The sequence below is a fragment of the Oxyura jamaicensis genome, chromosome 3, assembly GCF_011077185.1.
Source record: "Oxyura jamaicensis isolate SHBP4307 breed ruddy duck chromosome 3, BPBGC_Ojam_1.0, whole genome shotgun sequence".
Taxonomy (NCBI): domain Eukaryota; kingdom Metazoa; phylum Chordata; class Aves; order Anseriformes; family Anatidae; genus Oxyura; species Oxyura jamaicensis.
The window spans coordinates 53,655,341-53,678,541 of NC_048895.1; the positions used below are offsets into that span (position 1 = coordinate 53,655,341).

Below are 23,201 nucleotides of genomic sequence, written 5' to 3' on the forward strand. Positions count from 1 at the left end.
CTTCCACAAGGTCCCTGAAGGTACTGAAGAGTTCACCCAGCAGTGAGTGGAACGGTGAGCAGGGGAAAGGCACCTTCCAGGATTCTGATGAGTGCAGCCTGAGCAGCAGCACTCAGAGCAGCAGCTGCCACACCACGGAGAGCATACAGGAGCCCAAAAACTCATCTCCTGAGAAACACATACAGAGCTGTGCCTCCGACTTTTCTAATGCTCTTGTCAAGGAATCTGATATTCTCAGTGATGATGACGATGATGACTATCAGAGCCTAAAGAAGGGCAGCCCTACTAAAGACATTGAAATACAGTTCCAACAGCTGAAGATTTCAGAGGAACCTAGTACTGACTCTGAACGAGATCAAGCCGCTGAAATGGAGGATGATCGTTTCATGACAGGCGACCATCCAAAGCTGGTGCGTGGCCACTTCTGCCCAGTGAAGCGAAAAGTAAACAGCACAAAGCGTAACAGAGGAACTTTGATGGCAATGCAAGAACGTCACCAATCCCTTGACAGTCACTCTGATGCTGCAAACTTGGATCTAAACTCTATTTTGGAGAGGGAATTTAGTGTCCAGAGTTTAACGTCTGTAGTTAATGAGGACTGTTTTTATGAAGCTGTGGAGAGGCATGGAAAATCCTAGCTTGAAAATGTTCATTTGAAGTCCACATAAAATTCAACAAACTTATTTTGCTTTAAAACCAGTGAATTCATGGAAGCCACAGCAAAACTACTATCTGATTTTGTGCACTAATACATTTTTTTCCACAAGAACAGCTGTAAAGGATTCTTAAGTTATTTTAATTTATTGTGGATCAAAAATAGATTAAGTTGGCCAAGGTCTGTAAATTAGTTCATCCCTTTCAAGCAGTTACTGAGATCATGTAGTATACTTGGGGAGGGAAAGGAGGGCCTTGTTAGTACTTTAAATTATGTGGAAAAGGTGCTAGCGAGTGGCAGAGGGGCATTGCAGTGGAAAGCAGCATTACAAAATGACTTCTTCAATACCTTGGGCATTTAATTTCTTTGGTTTTCATTTTTGCTTTATTTAAAGCAGAATTAAGTTATTTTAATGTGTTTTAGTGCACAATAGTGCAGAAATTACATTTTTGTATGTTTCAAGATGCTGTTTATACTTATATATATGTGTAAATACAAAAAAACAAAGCTTGGCCTGTAATCTTTTATTTGACTGTATTTTTATTTTCTCTACCAGCCTGTACAGTAAAAGACACAAGTATTGTACTTAGCCATGTTTTCTACTTTTTATCATGCTGCTTTTCTCTGGTTAGAGCTTAAAATCCCAAGTTCTTTGCTTCTGTATACATGAGAAGAGTATTAGCAGACCTTGAGGCAATCTGTGCACTTTATCCTCCTGTAAGCCAGTCACTTGAGTATATTTAAACAAGGCTTTTGGTTTTGTTTTTTAAATTACTCTGCACAGTAGGATTTTCCCAGATAAAAAGAGCACAAAACCCCAAACAACATCTTTCTTACATGCTGAAGTATGAAAATTTTGTTACTTTCTTTGTTGCAATAATGCACTCACATTCATACAAAATTCATTATTCCAACTTAATTACACATCTCCCAACATACCTTGTTCTGGGTATTTGTTCTGTCCCTTCCCCTGAAGTAAGAACCATCTATAGGCACTTTGTAACTGGACTGTCCTATAACTTTTGTCTACAGCTGAATGAAATGAATAAATAAAATGGAAAAGCCCTCTCCACCACTTTTTCAAAAGTATTTCTTCCATACCTGAACAGATGTAGGAATATGTAAGTCAACATCATCAAGGAGTTAAATCCAAATTCAGTTCGCTGCAATTACAGCTGTTACAGCTAATTTTCCTCTTCAGTTTGTTCTGTCTGACTGGTACTTTTAGGTAAATTCTGCCGCTTCTTCTGCTTCAGTTCTTCTCTGTAATTGTATGCAAAAAGGCTTGGGTCTTCCTCACACATTTTCCTGTATGTATTGCACAGATTTCTGAAGTGTGACATGGTCAGCTGAAAAGGACGCAGAGTTGGATCAACATTTGCTGCCATCATCAACTCTTCTGTTTTTTTCAAACGTTCACGTTCAGGAAACAAGGTCCTAAAGGCAGGGCAAGGAGCAGAAAGACAAGTTCAAACAATTCAGACAATTAAGTTTCCCCTAAGAGAGGCAGTTCTCTTGGGCTTTTACATACTCATAATATAGGCCATTGTCTAAGCAAATGGAAATATATACAAGGGCCATTTTTCTGCAAATGCAATTTATAACAACACTGGAAATTACTTACATATATTATACATTAAACACAAGCTATCTGCTCATGATTTACAATATTAAAAAAAGACCTTTTGGGTATGGATGCTGTCATAGAGCCTTCTTGGAATTAGTCTAATATTTAGAGAGCAACAACAGATTCAAATTTGGTTTGTCCTGATCTATTTTGCACATTATTTTTTTAGGATGCATCATTCTAAAGGGACAGATATTGTTATCACTGGTCATTAATAGTGTAATTGCAATGCCAGAAAAAAAAAAGCCAAGGAGGAAGAAAGGAATATTTAATTATCATTCAAGTTTTAATATGGAAGAGGTGCCTGGAGTTCTAGATTTCATTTTCTGCTCTGTCACTGTTCACAGACAAGGTCAAATAAGCTCATGTACTCTACGACCTGACACATTAGCATCTTCCTTGCAGTCATTCTGTCTAGAATAGGCCAGGAAGACAGAAAATTTGCACATGGTTGATGTGCATGTCTCAATTTTCATAATATCTGCCTTTGTCTTACATACATCAGACCTAAAAATGCTGTGCAGAGAATACAATAGCACATCCCACGCCCCCAGACTGTGCTTTGCAGGTTGCCTGGACAAGCTAGTCAAAAGGCTTTGTATAAATGAAAGTTGACTCTTGGTGGAGACAGAGCACAAAGCTAAGAAGGTTTAAAATGACAAGAAAAGGATGGCATTTCTAGGAACAACCTGGTTTAAAGTACGATGTTCCACAAGGCCTTGATTAAAAATTTCCCCAATATTTTCAGCGTCGTTGTCAGCAAAGTTAAAATCGATCAGGATTTTGATCCTTCCTTAAGTTATTCTCACCTTTGAACTGATAGTTAAAAGGTGTTCCTCAAGCCAAATATATTTAATCATCTTTTATACACAGACTATGAACTGTCCTATGAATATAAATGAGCAGTAACTCAAACTAGTTTTCTTCATTGACTATCTTAATCTGACATGGTACATCTCTCTCAGGTGTCAGAAGTTGAACACAAATGTACACTGATTTTTGTTTTTATACAGTACTTTGTAACTAATGCAATAACCCCATTATGCACCAGAAGTTGCTATTTTTTTTTTCTTGTCAACTAAAGCATAAAAGGATTGTGGTTCTTTGCTGCATGCTAGGGCTAAAGCATGTTAATCTGTTATGGACTATGTGATGTCCAAAAATTCAGATTTGCCTTCCTTGCCGCAAAAGAATGCAGAGCACTTATTAGCTATTTCAAGTAACACAATAGCTGATTATTTTATTAAAAAAAATACTTTGGCACAACCATTCTGCCTATACATGCTGACTGTGTGCCTTCTGCTTACATTGTCAACTGAAACCACTGTTTCATGAAGAAAAAACTCTAAATCAAATACAAACCCAGACAGTTTGGATAACTCATTTCCTCACTACCTCCAAATGGATAGATACTCAAACGTTAGCACAGGTGAAGCAACATTCACTTTTGATCAAATGTTTGCATCTCAGACATCAACACCATACATTGCCTCAGGCAAAAAACCCACAACACCACCCCATTTAAAAACTAGAGGCAAAATTCTCTGTTCACTTTCAAAATAGCAACAAATAAGGCATGTAGTTCAACAAGGTCTTATCCACTCTAATTCTAACCTGCTTCAAAACCTTGTCCAGCAAAATTCAGCTAGCCAAAACTACAGCTGTATGCCTCTAGTACCTCACCGCAGCTCTGTCACATATTTCTACAAGGCTGAATGCCGGCTTTTCCCATACCAAGTCAGACATGTGTCTGTGCTAGAGTTTTAACAGGACCCCTGGAGAACAGAAGTTTTCCTGCATCAGTTACAGAACCTAGTAAATTCTCTTGGCAGGATGTGGGGCTTTTTAAAGAGGCAATAAGAACTCCATACAAGGGCAGGCACAGAAACAAGAATTTGACCTTTTGCCACTATCCCTCGAAATAAGTAACGTTTCCCACAGATCAAATTCTTTCCCCACACACCGCAAGCTTCAATTCAGAGTTTTGAGACTTTCATTTTTGAACTCAACCAACAAATGCTGTTGTTTTTGTGGTTTTGTTTTGTTTGCTTGTCCATTTGCTTTAAAGTATCTGAGACAGACAGACTACTGGAAAGATCACCAATTTATCCCAGTAATTTTAACAGCTTCAATTGCACTAAGAGAAATGCAGAGTAATTATTCTACAACTAAAGCAGAGAAACATTCACCTCTTAATTTTGTATCCAGAAACCGTTCTGAAATTGAAATATTTGATGAACGATGATGACATCTATAAATGGAGTGAATAAAATAAAATGCATGGCTAGAAGTGTTATCAACTCATGTAGTAGCATTTACAAAAACATGGCCCGAGAATTTTTCTTTAAAGTTCCTTACTCGATTCCGCGGAAGCAGTGTTTTCTTCTAAACTGAAAAGCACTTCGAACCACTTTTTCTACTAGCTCGAACGGCTGCTGTATCTTTGGTTGCACCAATGGAGTGAAATGCACTACAGCCACATCCACCTATAAGGAAAAGCAAAATATCAAATATTTGAGTAGATGTAGTCCTCTGAGAGGCGTTATTTCTTTAAAGTTAACAAATCAGGCAGCAGGAAACAAGCAGAACATAGGAAGACATTGTGACAGGTAACAGCTGTGTGATGACTAGTGTCACAGTATTTGATTTGGCTTGATTTTCAAAGCCCTGGAGAATTTTAGTCTCTCTTAGTTATCTACATATTTCTAATTAGCTCACATGCCGGTTGTCCTTAGTACTTTTTCCCCCATGGCACTTCCTCCATCGAGAACAACTTCCACATAATCTGCAAAGCAATTAGCACTTCCTTCTTGAGATCCTTCCACAAGACAATTCTAATGCGATACACATATTAGACAGTATTCGATACACAGACTGAAGGGCAGCTGGAAAAAAATGGTATTATAATTAGAAATCAAACCCTTTCCCTATATATTTTCAGTTGCTCTAGGGCTTTTGCAAAATGCGAGCCAAGGGCCTACCTTTCAATATACTAAGATTTTAAAATCTAGTCTATTCAAAGGAATGATGGGTAGAAAGAAATTTGCATTCAATTTAAGTGACAACTGAACTCTGTATTTACACTGTGTTCCATCATACTTAATCCAAAATCATATTTGAATGCTTCCAAACATATCTCTTTCAAGTTTGTTTATTCTTTTATAGTTCTAAAATCAGCTTTGTTCACAGACCTCTCACTTCCCCTGTGTCTGAAAACAGAATGGAACAACATCCTGCCTTCGATACACAGATGTACAATTTATATACACAGATGTACATATAAAAACACACACAATATGTCATGCAATTACAGTGACATTGTATTATGTCGAAACACCCTGTAAAAAAATAACACATTTAGACAATTCTTTTTTTCTCACTTCTCCACTTTTTCTGTAAGCTAGAGGGTGAGGACCAAGCCAGAAAATTTGTTTAAAGGACTAAAATATACAAATGGTAAAAAAAAAAAAAAAAAAAAAAAGGCACAAGAGCTTATTTAAAAGTGAGATGACAAATCAAAACCTGACATATGGAATACGCAGAGAAATGCACGTACATGTTTCTGCAAAGCGGTTTCTGAATCTCTCACGTGCTTCTACACTTGTCACAGGCTGCTACCTGTCAGGAAGACCACCAGCACACGGTGAAAGCTTGTGTTCACACCGAGTGTCTGAAAAGTTGATCTTTTAGAACAGGGTAGATATATGCTTCACATGACCAACTCCTTGCAGAGAAATACTAAGGACTTATTTATATGCGTGTATGTTTACCTAGTTTTTAATCATGCAATATAAAAATACATTTTTCCCACAAAACTAGGGACAAGAAAACCACCAGCCACCACTTGGGATCTCCTAGTCCCCCCCAGTTTTGCAGAACTGCTCCTAAGTGAGGTATGAAGATGCTTTTGTTGTTGAGAGCAGGACCTGCATCTTTAAAAACAAAATTCTAAGGGAGAGGAAAGAACACAATCTAGAAGCAGTGCAGAATTCAAGAGAAAAAAACAGCTCAATTTGCAATCTCAAGGCCAGTGGGCAATAATTTCTGCTTCTGAAACAAAACGCAGCCCTCCTCAGCATTTGTTCCATTGCAAACATGGTTTTCTTTGGACTCCAGGAAAGCTGCCTGGTAGCTATAGCAACAGATACAGGGCAAGGCTTTTTACTTGTAACGGGCCGCTCCTTTACAATGACACAAGCTATTTTTCCCTAACCTTTTCAATATGCATAAAACAGAGAGAAGAATTATGAAAGCCAAAACGGAGTTCACAAGAGCACTTAGGAAGCACAAGTTCATTTTATTAAATTTTATCCTTTATTGAAGGATAATTTTATTGGTAACACTCTTCTTGCCCACCAAGTACATTAGGAATATTTACAAAATAATACTCAATTCTTATAAAATAATGAGTACAAAAGTTATCCTACTGGTATATCGTGAACTGCCAATAGCATAACAGCTATTCTCCCTTACTGTTTTAGTATATGAGTACAAAGAAGGTTCTAGTAAGGCAGGAGGAACACGTGACAGTACAATTTAATTCAGTCTGCTGCCTTGCTCATGAAATCAACACTTGAAATTAGAATAAGCCTAAACAAGACACTTTTACTAATCGTTAAACATAAAGGTCTCATGATGGGCAATGCATGTATCTGGCAACAAGCCTGTATTAAAAGAAAACTCACACATCCCCTTCCAAACTGTAATTTTCTCCTATAGGGAACTGAAACCTAAGCAGAACATATTACACTTTATTAAAACAGACTGTGTGAGTTCCTAAAGATAGCCCTAAATCAGCACTTTCATCATCAGAGCGTTCAGTACCAGCATTGTACCTGTTTACTACAGGCAAATGTTAGGTCTAACACCAGATACATCTATCCCATAGTGGTCTTCTTCTGACATGAGGGTTTCATTTTGGTTCCCTTCCAGCAGGAAATAACTGCAGCACCGCACTAATAGCAATAATCTAATTCCTGTGCAACAACAGCCTTGTAACAACGTAACTCCATTGCCACTAAGCTCATATCACCTCCAGGGCTTGAAAAAAGTCCCTTGAATGTTTTGGGCTTTTGAGTTGCAATTTAGATGATGATCTCTTTCATACCTTTGGTGCCAAACTTCATCCTTCCCTACTTCTTCAGAAAGAGCAGTGGTAGAAACAAAGGTTAAGACTGCTTTCAGACAAAGGTTATTACTGCTGATATTACATTTTAAGTATCATTCCCAAAGTATTTTTTTAAGTATTGAAGGCACTGCTGTTTTTTCTGACATAAACTAAGAATATGCAAATATTCTTCAACACAAAAGTCCACCATGTCTAACACACAGCACGCACACAAAGAGTACCAGAACAGGTCAAACGAACAGCAAAACTTATCCAGGATGCCCACTCTCCTGCAATCTGTGCACAGGGACCTGCTGAGTTAAAAATGATGTCTTCACATTTAGTAAATTTCAGGGGATTTTTCTACTAAGAATTTGGCCTAGTTGCTTTTGAATGCCTGCAAGCCTTGTGCATTTCCCTTTACTGTGTGGAGACAAGGTTTTACAGTTCATGTACGCAGGAGGCAAAATAGTCCTTTCACTCTGTAGCCATGCAAACTGCTATTTTTAATATATGACTCCTCCTTATCATACTGGAAAATAAGGAATTTTGCTTTTCAATCATACTTAGAACTTCACAGTCCTTTAACATAGCCCTTCTCATAAACAGCACCATTCCAGGATGAAAAGGCACTAGATTATTGTTTCTCATACAGAAGTTAAAACTACTGACTGACTTACTAACCACTTTTTTGATGGAGCAAGGAGCCACCGAGATATGGCTTTACAAAGTACCACGATGAACTTCACTACAAAGCTCTAAAAACAAACAAACAAACAAACAGATTAATGAATTCAGACTATTGCTGCATATGTGAAGTGTTTTTCCCCCTTGTGTCACTGTCCTGGTTTCAGTTAGGACAGGGTTGTTTTTTTTTTTTTTTACCAGGACAGTCATGTCATACGTATTAATACTTAATTTCAATTTGCTATTTTATCAAATCAGTAGTACTATTAAGTTCCCTTTGCAACTTTTCAAAATTAAATCTCACCTTTACTCATTTCAAAATTTTCATGAGGAAAATGTTTTACACAGGTCTTCACATTTTTCCAGACTGTTGATGTTATGCAGCACAAGCTTTTACTAAGACTCGCTCTACAATTCCACTAATTAATTAAACTCCAGTGTGAAAACTGATCATTTATTTCTATTCATCTATTCATATATAGTTTCCCAACAACTATTTCTCCCCTGTAAAGACCTTTCTTCTTTACTCTGTGACAGTTTAATTCTTTCAAGAACTTTGGAAAGGCCATCACAAATGCTTTCTGATAACGTAAGTAAATCTCGCTGTGGTCCACACATTCTCTGACTGCTCCAAATAACCCCAAATAGACTTAGGGACATTACACGTTTCTGCAGCATTTGTACAGTATCCACTTTGTTTGATTTTTAAAGTAGTTTCTACCAGTTTGCCCAGTACTGTAAGAAAGTTCTTGACAAGCTGGAAAACCCTGAAGAACATCTAAAGATGTTATGTCAGAACAGACACATGATATTAGCTCATACTGCAGATACTGAATCATCACACTAGCGCCTACCTGGGAACTGAAAAATTTCCCTGCGATAGGATAGCTGACAAGTTATTAAACGTCACCATGTCTAAAGGAACAAATCCAGGGGTTCCTCACTGGCAAATGAAAATAAAATAATTTTGATCCCCCAAATCTGCTGCACCACAAAGATGAACACAGGAAACCGAAAGCCAGAAACAGAACCTACAGTTATATCACTGCTGCGAACAGTAAGACTTCTCCCAGCTTCTCAGTTTCTCACACTGATTTGTTGAGGCCACTTCACCAATAAATTGCAGTTACCATGTAAGCTTTATTCCTTCATTCTTTTATATAGAATGATAACAAAGTAAAGGATGATCTACAGAAGGCCAAAGCTATCAAGGACAGATGAGGAAAACCTGTAGCTGAATGGAAATATGCTGCTGTTCCAATTAGAAATTAAAATACATTGCATAGTTCTTTCCTAGGAAGTTTAAACTCATAATAAGATTATATGTGATGAAAAAAAAAAAAGGAAGAAAAAAAAAAACTGTATAGCTCCCAGATCAACTGTATAGCTCTCAGATGAATCCTACCTATCCTCATCCCTGAATTCGTAAATCTATGGTTTCTGGATTATCAAGATTCAAGATTTTACTCCTCCTTTTAATCACTGTTTACAGTTTTCATCGTAGAAGCTGGGTGTCATGATGTATTTAGCACGAAGGGCCTCCATGTATTTTTCTCTATAATCTCTTTGCTTTCCCTTACTAAGTGTTTGTCAAACAAAACTCATTAAACAAAGTAGTCCTTTATTCTCTGCTAGATGGAACTAAGAGAGGGAACAAACAACAGTACTGCACTTGCTGTAGAGAACAGAAAAAACAACACTCCAAGAAATCTTGTTAATACACGCCAATGCAGCTTTATATGAGAAGGGACAGTTCCACTCAAGAGAAACTGTATTTTTCCAGGACATCTACAGTGAAGAAGACATCGCAGAACTCCCAACCAGCAGTAAGTGCTACGCAAACAGGAACGCAGGATAACTGTGTATTTTATTACACTTGCAGTGCTTATAGTTGAATTTATCATGCCTTTAATTGAGTTCACCCCATTAATTATAATATATGATTACCATTTGCAGTGCTTTGGGTTTATGTTTGCATGCTCGAAAATGCTGAAATTTTAAAAAGGATGTAATAAAAAGGCTAACTCGAGATCCTAATTAGCTCTTCCAGAATATGCTTTTGAGTGATTTTGAGCTACCTAGACATGTCAGTTCCTTCTGTAAAAGGAAGATAAGACAACTTTCCCATGGGCCTGATACAGCAAATGATATGTTTTTGCCAAAGCACCTCTTCACAGACTGAACAAACTGAAGGGATCTGGCAATAGGAAAGACTTGGAAATAAGATTTTATTTATTTATTGCAAATAGAGTAGCTGTTAACATATTCACCTTAACTATAATCATTTGATATATACATATGTTTATGCTGGACAGAGTTAGCACATCCTTAAACAGTTACCTGAATTAAGAAAAATATATAAATTCTGGTTTATTACTAACGCTGCACTACAAAATTAAAGAATTACTTGATATGTAATGCTACTAAAGACACAGCGATAAAAAAAATGCAGTTTTATGTACAAAAAGGTGAAATAAGAGTATAATGCCACTGTTATTTTGTGCTCCACTTAATTCAACTTTATCCCTATTGTTATGGCTTTTCAAAAAAAAAATTAACAATACTGAACAACAACATTAAAACTGGTTTATTTAGACAGAATGTCTGAGAAAGCATAAGGACTGCTCCTTCTTTATCAGGCTGAGAAAAAACAAAACCTGCCAATTATACAGCCCCACTCAAAAGGCAGGACACCTTTTCTAATCCTCATCACTGGTTTCAAAACATTTTTGTTCATCTGCTATCCCAACAACTGATGTAACACCAATGGTTCTGTCTTCACAGGTGTGTCCTACTACCCAAATGTTCTACTCTGTCAAATTAAACTTAACCAATGCAAGATTTTTTTTTTAAACAACTTTTTTAAAACTTCCACTGTATGGCCAATTTGCAAATTATTTCCGATAGCCTTCTGATTAAAAATGCACTTACACAACTGAGTTGCTCCGTAACAGTATTAAAACCAGTATTTTATTTTATAGACAACAACACATCGTATTCATACTTAGAATGGACTTGCTAAGACTGTTGATCTATGCCAAGGTCTGAGAAGCACTGACTGAAAATAAAACAGTGATTCAGAAATGTTACTTATGTAAGTTAACCATGACATATTGCAAAAACTAAGCACCTTCTTATCCTTCTTCCAAAACATGAAAATTGGGATCAGTTACTAAAGAAAAGAATAGCAATATCTAAACACCTGAAATAAAGGGTTGCTTTGAACTATACTTTAAGCAAAAGATAACGATGTTCATTGTTAAAAAACAGTCAACAGGAGCTACAATTACATCCATCAACACACTTAAGGTGCATTAAGAGTACAGTGTATTTTTCACCAATGTGTTTTTCCACAGTGGCTTCTAACCTGCAAGTTTCTAATGTTCCATTCAAAAATGTTTATTTGTCTAGTAAGCCTGCAATCTGTATATGATTATTGAGTGCAACTCCAGTAAAGTAAGTTTTGTTTGATGGCTTTTAATCATGTATGAAAGAGCAGCCCCTTCTTACAAGCCATGCTAACACTGTCCGTTTGTCATCATTTGCGTTCGAGTGCCTTGCATGCAGCTGCTCTCATCTGCTGCAGGGTCACGTTCAGATACTCATTCAGATAGCTCTGATTTCAAATGCAGGCTTTTTTTTTTGTTTGCTCATTTCTTTTTCTTTCTGGCTGCACTTCTCCTCCTCCCCCTCCTCCCCTTTCTCCCTATCGCACAGACGGCTCCAGCCTTGGCTACAAAGCTGCCAACCAGTTACACACGTTTACAGGAGAGAAACGGGCAGACAAAAGGGGACAGCAGATAACCATGGCATCGGCAGGTCTGCAGTTCTTTGCTTTTATGCTGGCTTTGTTTGGTGCTTTTGGAGACATCGCAGCCACCTTGCTGCCAAACTGGAAGGTAAACGCAGATGTTGGTTCAAATATCATAACAGCTGTAACACAGATGCAAGGACTTTGGATGGACTGCACGTGGTACAGCACCGGGATGTTTAGCTGCACCCTGAAATACTCCATTCTCTCGCTGCCCGTCTATATCCAGGCTGCACGGACCACCATGGTACTGTCTTGCATCCTGTCAGCTTTTGGCATCTGCATCACTACTGTTGGAATGAAATGCACAAAACTGGGAGGGGACACTGACAGCAAAAGTCACACTTGCTTTGCTGGAGGAGTCTGCTTCGTTCTTGCGGGAATCTTTGGATTAGTACCAACATCGTGGTACACGAGAGAAATCATTTCGAATTTTCTGGACCAGACCATTCCAGAAAGCAGTAAACACGAACCGGGAGGAGCGGTTTATACAGGATTCATTTCAGCAGGGTTTCTGCTTATTGCAGGTGTCATCTTCTGCACTTCCTGTTTCAAAAAGCAGCAAGGAGCATGGATTTACCCTCCAAAGCAGCAGCATTTCCCATCCACACAGCAGGAGAACAATGCAGGTTACAACTTGAAGGACTACGTGTAAATATAGTTGTTTCTATCCATTGAGGTGTTTTTTTTGTGTGTGTTAAGTGTAGTTTGATTACTTTAAAGAATGTCTAACACTTAAATTTTCTTACATCTGGGCTGCAGTTATATTTACGCAAGGTATTTTGGTTTTAGTGAGATCAGCAGAAAGAACGAGGTAGGAAACAATGCTTAAGTCTCCTGCAAGAGTACTTTTCGGTTGATTTTTCAAACCATTCTTTTCAACTTTCCAAGTAACATTTGCTGGATAGAAAGGAATTATTTCAACATAAGCAACAGCACAATTAATGTAATAGTGGCTTGGTACAGCCAAGATGCTTAAAAACAATCTATTTATCAAATCAGGCTATCAGTAACACAGAATGCTTTATAGAGTATTTTACTTTTTATCTATGATGCAAGGAAAAATAAAAATAATAATAATAATAAATAAATAAATAATAATAAAAAAACATCTCTCTGTCCAAGAAGCCCAATTGAATGGCCTTTAAGCAACAGGCACATTTGCCTTTCATTATTAGTTCCAAATTGTCTTGGTAACTAGATTTCCTAAAAGGAAAAGAATCAACCAACCATGCAAACAAACCAAAAAAAAACACCAAAAAACAAAAAACCAACAAAAACAAAACAAGAAAAAGAACAAGAACAAAAAGCACAGACACAAAGACCTGTACCCCCCCACCTTAGCTGCATTGTTTATTTGCATATCAGGATGGAGAATCAGCAGTACTATTCAGATGGTGCCAAAAATGTGTCTCCCGCCTCAAACTGCCACCTGCTGTGGGTTTCCTTTATTATTGTTACAGAAATGCCTATTGGGCATTCTCCAATTGCTACTAATCTATCACTACATAATGAACGTTAGATTTGAGGAGCTGTACAACAGAAATGTAACCAAGACTATGGAAACATCTGTAAACTGTAGCGCACAGGATGCAAACCATTTATCTATGCACATGAAAAATCTGGAAGCCTTCTGGCTTACATACACTTACTTGCTCAAATTAACTTTTACCAGCTCAAACACTACAGCTACCATCTATTGTCTTGAACATTTCTGGCCTTCTAGAAGAATTTCACAGGTGCGTTTAATAATTCCACTAAGGTACGTTGCAGGCCCACACCCAGGTATCCCATTACTGTAAAATGCAATACACAATGGTGATAAAGAAACTGCTTCTTTGTTTAAATGTATTTTGTTAACCCCCTTATTTTGAATAATAATCTTTGATCCTTTAACCTTTTCTTTCAACATGCAGATTTTATTTCTTATTGCTCACTGGCAGAGGACGTCCTATCGAAATGCTTCCCCAAATGAAAATCAAATTGATGTTAACTTCCTAGCACAGGTAAGGGGCCACGATGCAGGCCTCTACGTTTAGGAATATGGTAATTCCAGACAAGTCTTTCAATAAATCCAAGTGATATATATTCTGCGTATCTATATACAACCTTCACTTCCCATGTTATTAGCCTGAAATTCGTAAGAACAGTATAAATTATACTGTTATATATATAACAGTCTAATGTTATATATAAGATTATATACAGAGTTAATTTGTCAGAAAAAGTAAACATTTCTGTTACAGCATTTTAGAAAGTGAAATGATTTCTACATCTAATAATGTAAAGAGTCTTTGTTCTACTGCCCATGTTCTCTGAACGGAACTTCATCTTGCTTTTATTACTACTGCTACATGGCCATTTTGAGCTTCCTATCTATTCATCAAGGAGCTCGTTTTGAACTATTCCTAACATTGCCATCAGCAGTTTGCTAGTATTGTGGAGAATTAACTATGAGCAAAAAGCCATTTTTTTCTTTGCTTAAGACACAATGCTGTGCAGCATTGTTCCATAAAGCAGAGGCCTATTATGTTTCAATGTTCATAGGTATTGTTAAAAAATATTCATTCATTGAGCTAATGAGGTAAACACCTCATTTCCACAAACCATGCTTCACCACCTTTAGTAAGGGGCTTGACATGACACTATGCTGTGATCATTGCTAATATATGTGAACTAAAACAAGCACCAAAGATGTTTTTAGAGGAGAACGTATAAAAAATATAATAATTGCATACTCAAAGAGAAACGAAGTATTCTTAAGTTTTATAAGCAGCATTTTTTTCTTTCTAAAAACTTTATGCAGAAGTACCTGAACATCTTTTTATGTCTATGAAATAAAAATCAAGCACTGAGCTGCATCATTGACAATACACTGCAAGAGCTTTCCAAGAATGCAAAGGGTCTATCAGCAACAGTAGCATCTCAAACTATGTCAGTCTACTGCTAAGGGAAATGGTGACAATACAGAAGATCAATCTACAACAGAGTTTGAAAGAAACAAAATGTAGAGCACCTGGGGTCAGGACCACCTGAAAAGCATGCACTTTCTGTTTTTGCAATATAATCAATTTTTGCTTTAAATCAAAGAAATATATTGAATTAATATATGCTTGCCTTTAATGGTACTCCCTCTTTATAGGATTTGCTTATACTGAGATACTTGTCACACCTCTGTGAGTTCTCTCTCTCTCTCTCTCTCCATCAGCTGAGGCCTTTTCATTATAGGAAAATGGGAGTATCGGTTAGAGCTTCCCAATTCTGAGATATAGATGGCAGGAGCCTTTTCATTACAGCTCTACTATGTTCTCAAATCACAGCCACCTTTGAGAAACAATCACCACAAAAATGGAATTTGGGCCTTATAGAACACTATTTCACATACTTGGATGGAATCCTGAAATTATTTCTGAAAAAAAAAAATCAGATAAGAGACAGCAAAACAAACAAACAAACAAACAAACAAAGCAAATGCAAAAAAAAAAAAAGTTTTATGCATGATCAATTTACTTCACAACCGACTGCTATCACAAATAATTGAATGTTTGGACAGTTACTTGCTCAAAAAATACCAAAAGAATTTTTAACCATCATCAAAATATGCACAGAAAAAGACTGTAAAATTCACTGTGGTAAGAGAGAGGGAATGCGCTTAAACAGGTTCTCAAGAGAGAAGTCTGAGGAGTAAAAAGACCAAGGAAGAGATTGTGATAAAGGATGATTTATTGAAGAGGTGAACCAACCATTTCAAGAGGATCTTTCAGATCTTAGGGCAAACAGAACCCACTAGGTGTATCAGGCACATATTTTTACAAAAAGAAAAAATATTGATCCAATATCTAGTTTAAAATTATCATTCTTGATTCCTGTAATCCTAATGGGCATTAATAAAAAACTGGCAGTAAATAAGAGGATAGCAAAGCCACTGTTCTCCTCTCAAGAGCAGAAAGGAGAGAGATCAGATGGTTACTTTTTTAAACAGGGAGTAGGATGTAGGTGACTAAGTGGTATAGCAAATAGGAGGGTGTTAAATATACTGAAGATAAGCAGGGTGAAATGTAAAGATATAGTAAAATTAGAGATCTTGACATAAGAAAAGCTTTTATTTATCAGGGTCTTTCAGAAGACCCACTAAATTTTCCAGGCACAGTTCCCAAACTGTTCATAACTGCAAACTGTAAAATAGCTGACTTTCCAAATATGCTGCAATCCTAGCAGACTATCTTATATCACTGAATTTATATCTCCCTCTCTAGAAACACCCATAGAAGTACAGTGATCTTACAGATAAGACTTGAAGGTCAAAGCCAAGTCCTGAGGAACCAAAAACCAAAAGACTATCTTCTTGAACCACGTATGCTTCACTTAGAGGCATAGCACACTATTTAGTAGTACAGCGATGCTGAACTGAAAATCAGATATATTGCCTGTCTGAAAAATTAACAATAAAAAACACAAAAAAACAGACTTACCTCTGGTTTTGGAACAAAGGCTTGACCTGGTATTATGAAACGGTTTTCAACAGTGCAAAGATGCTGAGACATGATGGACAGTCTGCTACGCTGCTTACCTCCTGTATTAGCTGTAAGCCTCTATTGAAGAATAAAAATACACAAATCAGTGAAACTGAATTGACCAAGTGGTCAATTACATTAAAGCTTGATTATCGGTATAATCAAAGACAAAGACATATTAAAAAAGAAAATTAATTCTTAAGAACTCACAGAGTTTATGCCCAGTTCATCTAGAATTCTTTCCTCTGATGTAACAGCATCTCATTAAGATATCATGTTAATTTACAACCTCAGTCCTTCAATCAAATGCACACGACAAGGAGCTCCTTGAACTTTTGCAGAACTTAATGAATGTTCAAATAATTTTGTATGGGCACAAGAGAATACTAAAACACTCTGACTACACAATTCAAACTGAACACCACTCGCTGATGGTATTCTCACATACTTTCCTTCCACTCTTTCTTAATTTTTCTTCTCCAAAACCAAAGCTCCATAAGCTCAAAATCAGGTACCAAACAAAATTTCTTCACTATAAACTGGTATATGTTTACTATATATGCAAGGAAGTTCAATCTACTTTACATAAGTTTAGATACCTAATAATACGAGCATTTAATACCTAAAATTCAAATGAACAGTTCTCTGGTTTCCCCCCCAAAAAATCTTTCTTACATAGTCAAAAAGTCACCAAGAGTGGAGGTTTTCTACACTTTCACGCTCTTTCGGTTTTGCCAGCACAAACAATTATTAAACACAAAAAGCCCCAGTAAAACAACTCTCAAATGCTAGAAAACGTTACAGAAACTATATAGATACAAAATTTTGAAGATTCCTGTTCTTATTTATCATTAATGTAATACCATAAAAAAGGCAATTTGTGTATCTGTTAACATCTGTACATTATGTAGCTTCACGTGAAATTCATACTCGTGAAATCCTGCCACTTTTATCAAAATTATACCTGAAAAATAAATTAAACACACTGCTGAAGTTTTTTTTTTCTTTTTTCCAACAAGTCTCTTAAAAGGCAGTCCAAGTGTTAGCATACAACAAATAAAATCCTTTTCAATGACTTCTCAGAAAGAAATCTTGATGATTCTGTTTGCCTACATCAGCATTTAAAACTACCTTCATTATTGTTTCAGAGAAAACCTATTAAATATATATATATGCGCCATAGTTGTTATTCTTTTTTAAAAAACCCACCATATTGAAGTCTAACAATGCAATCAGATATGCACTTCCTTTACCTCTGCAATGGAAATGAAATGGACAGCACAATTTATACAAGCTTCTTTTACTTTCTATGAAAACAGCAAGCCTTGGGCTGTTAGTTCCTACCTCTCAGCTACAGAAGGGATAACTTGGCAATATCCAAGCCTGGGCAATAACATCCTAAGTCACTTCAAACACATCTGCAGGAACATACCTGAGCATGGCACTTCTCACTGAACACAAAAATGCTGAGAGCATACTTTTGTAACCTAAATAAGGTGGTAGGCTTTTTTTTTCCATCTCAAATCTCAAAATGTTCTTTGGTCCTACCTTTAAAATGGTGATAGCATCTGAAACCGCACTATGAAGCCAAGCTAGAGGTTTAGCTAGCTAAGCAACATTTTTTGTATCTACTATTAAAATTTCATCAAGGCATGAATCAAACAAGGATTCTGAAACCTAATGTGAAATATAGCCTAGGTGGTACTTGACATCTCTTTAACGGTGCTCTCTACCAACTCCTCTCAAGGTACCTCAGGGATTCCCACCCCCCCACCCCCCCCTGTAAGCTATCCAATACAACTATGCTTTTCATAAGCACATTAAAACCCCATTATCAATGAATCTGCAAAATACATCACCAGAATTAACATACGTGAAGAATTAAGATTGGCAAAGCTGGCCATATGAAGGAATTTTAAACACATCCTTGTATACAAGCCTCTTTCTGTTATTTTTTTTTTAGAATATATTTATACTTGATTTATAAGAATTATGAAAACATGGTAATTTTTCTTGTTTGCTGTTCAAAAATCTGAACCATTTGCCACTTGATTAGTGCCTTTTTTCTAGTGTTCTACATAAATAGCAGTGTTAAACCCAAATTAAATATTCTGCTCTTCTAACATGCCTATCTTCTAAACGCCTAACAGCTTATCACCCAGCCTGGAAGCCCTCAGATGGCATTGGCAAAGCAGTTCAGATGAATTACACTCTGTGCTCAGTTTATTAGGGACTAACAAATATCTTCCATTTATTTAAACTGAAATGAGACTCATGTTAATGGTCAGGAAGTATCCAGCCCAGGTGCCAAATCTGAGGTGAAGTACTGAGTAACCTGTGGCAAAGTAAAAAATCTTTTCCTCAAAATAAGGAACAATTTTACAAAATTAAACTATAGAGGCAAAATGATTTGATTGACACTTACATGTCATTTTAATGCTGGGGATATCTGGCCTTATCCTCCTTAAGGGGCCTCAGAATTCAGTACATAACAACATAACTACTGGTTCTCATCAACAGTTTTAATCAAATCATATCAAACACAGCGTTCAGTAGTAATAGGTCTATACTGACGTAACTCATGACAACGTAGCTGTGTTAGAAGAAAACGGGAAAGCAGGAACTTAACACCAGCAAGGAATGAAAAGATATTTTAACCTGTTATAATAGCAGAACCTAGCTTGACTGCAAATTAACATGGCCCACTCCTTTATTTTCTTACTGTTAACATCAAATTATCCTAATTGATTACGAAGCACATGGGTTCACTCCATCACAGCATGCTGCCCTTCCACTGAACGCATGGTATATGCACCAAGACTTTCTTTAGTATTTAGGCTCTTAGAAGGGAACAGTGAGGACACCAAGCTGTCATGACATTTTCCTTCCAGGAATGTAAATCCACAGATACATAAAATATTAGTAGAAAATTAAAGTCCTAATTTATTGTCTGCATTAAACTATTCTGTATTTGCTGGTACTGAATATGTCTACAGTTGCCAGATCACAATGGCTAAACGACTTCAGAAGACCACAGAAAAGGCACAGGTTTTGATTACCATGCCTCCTAATCAGAAGACCAAGTAGCCTCTCCCAAAGGAGTATTCATTATGTCAAATCAATTATGGAAACACAAACTACAAAAAAATTTGTCTTCAGTGGAAGCTCTCTGCTTGAATAAGCCGAAGAACAAGAATCAGGAGGTCCCAGAATGTAAAGTCAACAACAATTAACACTGGTTCGTTGCACAACCTTGAACATATCACTCAATTTCTTAGTGTTTTTAACTTCACTTTCTAAACACAAAGAACTTAAGAGTGCATGGTATTTTGCATCTCATTTGAGCTTTGCTGAGTGCAGAAGCACTATAATCTACATGTCACCAGTAGTGTATGCAGCTGGTTACAGCTATATAAAGCACAAAGTCCATTTATGCTCTCAGCGCTAGGCCACTTTTTCCACTGTTTTTACAAATCGCTGTATTTTACTCATCATCACTTTGCATTTTGTATCAGTCTGCGAGCCATATCTTGCAATGAAGTGTAATCTCGGATGACATTAAGTCCTTCTAGAAAATGGAACTACACTTTTTAATTCCAGAAACCACATGAGCTCAGAACTGAATTAAGAACCCCAGCTCATTTCATAATAAATGTTTGTCCCTGGTGTTCTCTAGAGCCATCTACTGGAACAACTTCAGTACTCATCTTGAAGCTTGATTTCAGGGCTAGATTAATGACAGCACAGTATGGTTTTCTGTGACCCCAAATGACAGCAGACACTTGCAGATATAATTACTATTAATTACATACAGTAAAACACAGTAAAATTTTCTTTCTAGAATTTTAATTGTAAAGATAATTAAAACAACACACACACTTAGGTTGCATATAGAAAACCTGTTATTACTAACTAATTCGATGGAAATTCAGTCTTCAGACTGATGTGCAATTCCATTATTTTCATTATTTTTTTTAAACATCAAATTGGATTCAGGTAAGAGGGATACTACTTTCATAATTATAATACAAAAAGTCTCCAGCCTCTATTTATGGTATGTTTTATGCAATAGCAGCAGAAAGAAACCGTTAAATCTGAAGGCATTATGGACTAAAGTCATCCTAATAATAATTTACTTAGTGTTAGTAATTCTGATATCAAGTCTTGTTCAAAAAAAAATCCACAAAGTCAGTTTCCATGGTCTCAACAAAACACTCCCCGTGTTTTAAGTGTTTAATCTCAACTGGAAATAATGCTAAAACCTTCCAAACCTGCAACTCCTTATTTCCCTCCCTGTGTACTTGAGATGATGGAAAGGTAAGGAAAACCAGACTGATGAAATGGTGCATGAATGACTGTGAGAGAAGGAAACTAGTTAAGGACAGAAGAGTGCTGTGGAATCTATTCAGGTTGAAGAAATCAGACTTAAAAACAAACACCCGACATACATAAAGTACCTTAAGAAAATATAGCCCTCTGTAAGAAATCATAAATAAATAAAAAAGAACGTGCTATGAAAAGATCAGAGCAGACGATTATGTCAATGTTAAAACCTGAACTAATATTTTCCTCTCTTTTTAGAGGCAACTGTTTTTGAACTTTTAAACAAAATGTTGCACGCCATCCAAGTTCAATTAAATTTATCATCTTTGAAATACTGAAAATTGGTAATATCTTACCTCTGCGACTTCTTTCTGAAAAGTCAGTGTCATCTGTGTCCTGCCATAAATAAAAGGCCCGTTCTTTTTGGAAACATTTTCAAGCCATTTGATGATTAGAGGAGTTGAAACACTGAAGGGTAGATTCCCAATGATATGAATATTTGGTGGCTCTGTTAACATTTGATGGCAAAAACAAAACCAATAAACAACTTGCAAAATGTTTGGGATAAGACTTTGCTATGAAAGAATATTTCAGAAAGATACGTGCCTATCAATCTAGGCTTAAAGTATGAAAACAATTTTTATTGTGCCACATCAAAATTATGCCTTTCCATTTATGCTTGTCTTATGCTGACCAAACGGTGTTACTGTTCATGGTAATTAGTTAGAAAAAAAAAGGGGTTAGGTCTGGTTTACATTTACATTAGACTAAATCAGTAGCTTTCAGCTGATTTTCAGCTGCTCGTTAGATTTCAGCTGAGATACTCCAGGATAACAGAAATACAGACAACAGCTCAATGATTTTTAACTACAACTATCAGGTACAGAGTAAATAGCCACACTCATCATTCTGTCCAACACATTACTCCCAGATGCATTTTACTGAGTCTTCATTACCCCCAAAACAATCATTTAGCTCAAAACAAAGAGAGCTCTCCTTCTGTATAGAGCCCTATGAAATCAAAAGGTCCTATAACAAGCACAAGACTTAGCATAGCTCCTTAGCCATGTGAAGTTATAAATATCATTCAATTATGTACTGCATCAGTGTAGGTGTTACACAACACAAAGAAAGCACTTCATTAGTAAGGATCCTCACCTCTAAGCAGGAGAGCAGTAGAGGTGGACAAAATAAAGCATTGAAGTTTCTTAGATATTACAGCATTTAATAACATGGCTGGCAGATGACATTATTAAATTCAGCTGGTTCTTGGGCACACTTTACTTATTATGCACTTTCTAAGCTGTGATATTCCTTGTATTTTTGTGATTTTTGTCAAATACCAGAGATGGGATTTGTTTCTGAAATCCACCAGACTTTCAAATTTTCATATGTCAACATTATATATATATATATATTATAGTATATCTTACCTGTAATTAGTCAGCTCTGAAGATGAGAATAACTGATATGTATATAAAAGAAACATAGATTGTTAAAAACTGCACTATACCTTCACGTGTGCATTTGGTCATAGCTTTGTGAACCCTTTGCAAATATGCAAGGCATTTTTTAAGGTGAAGATAGTGTGGCATAGACTTTTATGTCTTAAGTTAGAAAGCAGTTCACTGCTCTTTGGGCACTGCAGACAGTGACTCTACAATAAATTAAGACATTTGGAAAAGGAGCCTGGGAGGTCATTTACAATTTATCTAAATACTGTTACACATTTCAAAAGGAAGGTGAAATCAAGCCCTATGAGAATTTCAGATCTGAATAAGTAAATAAACCTCTGACTGGATTCTACTTTTGTCTAAAATATATATTTGAAGCTAAAGCAATAAGAAGAAAATTAACTTTTTCAAAAAAAAAATCCTAAAAGCTTCTAAGAAAGCTACAGAATCATCTATAGTGGAATAACAACAGTGGTTGCTTCCATCTTGTTCCAGAAGAGGAAGAAGCTAGGAAGAAAGTATACTATTCAATTTGCTTTTATACATTCCAAGACTTAATATCCTACAGTCAGGATACCCTAAGGCAAGTAACTGCAAAGCAGTTATTTTAAGCAGCATTAACGCTGATGAAAGTGAGTATAAAAAATAAATAAATAAATATAAATCTGCTCAGTCTTGGAAGAGGATGCCAATTTTCTAACTGTTTATTTCTAGAAAATAAGTTAGCCGCTGTCTATCCTTACCTTCAAGGTGTATTTGAAGAGAGCAATGCAAGCACTGAGTGAACTCCAGCCATACCTTTAAACTTAAGAGTAAGTTGAAAGGTTTAAACATAAAACAAACCAAGCTCAAATACTAACCATCCTCCCAGTTCTTTTTTAAGTGCTTTGGAAAAGCCTTCTCCATCTTAAATGTCAGAATATCCCCATGAACAATGCGCACTTTTCCTGGAGCTGCTTCAGACAGCATCTGTTTGTAAGCAAGCAAGTAGGATCTACAGTGAGTATTAACCACACTGATTTC

General features: G+C 36.5%; 3 protein-coding genes across 10 annotated transcripts in view; 2 read left to right on the forward strand and 1 right to left on the reverse strand.

The window, feature by feature from the left end:
* TIAM2 (TIAM Rac1 associated GEF 2) overlaps nucleotides 1–1,426 on the forward strand; it is a 170,805-nt gene extending 169,379 nt beyond the window's left edge. For all 5 annotated transcript variants that reach the window (XM_035322341.1, XM_035322340.1, XM_035322342.1 and 2 more), the window contains one exon: nucleotides 1–1,426. In XM_035322341.1, coding sequence (XP_035178232.1) covers nucleotides 1–638 — 638 coding nt within the window. In that variant the 3' untranslated portion in view covers nucleotides 639–1,426.
* Nucleotides 1,176–23,201, reverse strand: part of TFB1M (transcription factor B1, mitochondrial) — a 27,548-nt gene continuing 5,522 nt past the window's right edge. The window contains exons 4-8 of the mRNA XM_035322354.1: nucleotides 23,039–23,147; nucleotides 21,081–21,232; nucleotides 16,360–16,479; nucleotides 4,641–4,768; nucleotides 1,176–2,092 (exon numbers count right to left, since the gene is read on the reverse strand). Coding sequence (XP_035178245.1) covers nucleotides 1,840–2,092; nucleotides 4,641–4,768; nucleotides 16,360–16,479; nucleotides 21,081–21,232; nucleotides 23,039–23,147 — 762 coding nt within the window. The 3' untranslated portion in view covers nucleotides 1,176–1,839. The remainder of the gene's footprint in view (nucleotides 2,093–4,640; nucleotides 4,769–16,359; nucleotides 16,480–21,080; nucleotides 21,233–23,038; nucleotides 23,148–23,201) is intronic.
* CLDN20 (claudin 20) lies at nucleotides 8,289–12,952 on the forward strand. 4 transcript variants are annotated; one of them, XM_035322352.1, is made up of 2 exons: nucleotides 8,289–11,170; nucleotides 11,794–12,952. In XM_035322352.1, exon 2 carries the CDS (start codon nucleotides 11,883–11,885, stop codon nucleotides 12,540–12,542), a length of 660 nt encoding a protein of 219 aa, XP_035178243.1. In that variant the 5' UTR covers nucleotides 8,289–11,170; nucleotides 11,794–11,882; the 3' UTR covers nucleotides 12,543–12,952. The 4 variants fall into 4 exon arrangements, with proteins under 4 accessions (XP_035178243.1, XP_035178241.1, XP_035178242.1 ...); XM_035322350.1 differs by having other exon boundaries at nucleotides 8,289–9,902; nucleotides 10,861–12,952; XM_035322351.1 differs by having other exon boundaries at nucleotides 8,289–9,902; nucleotides 11,058–12,952.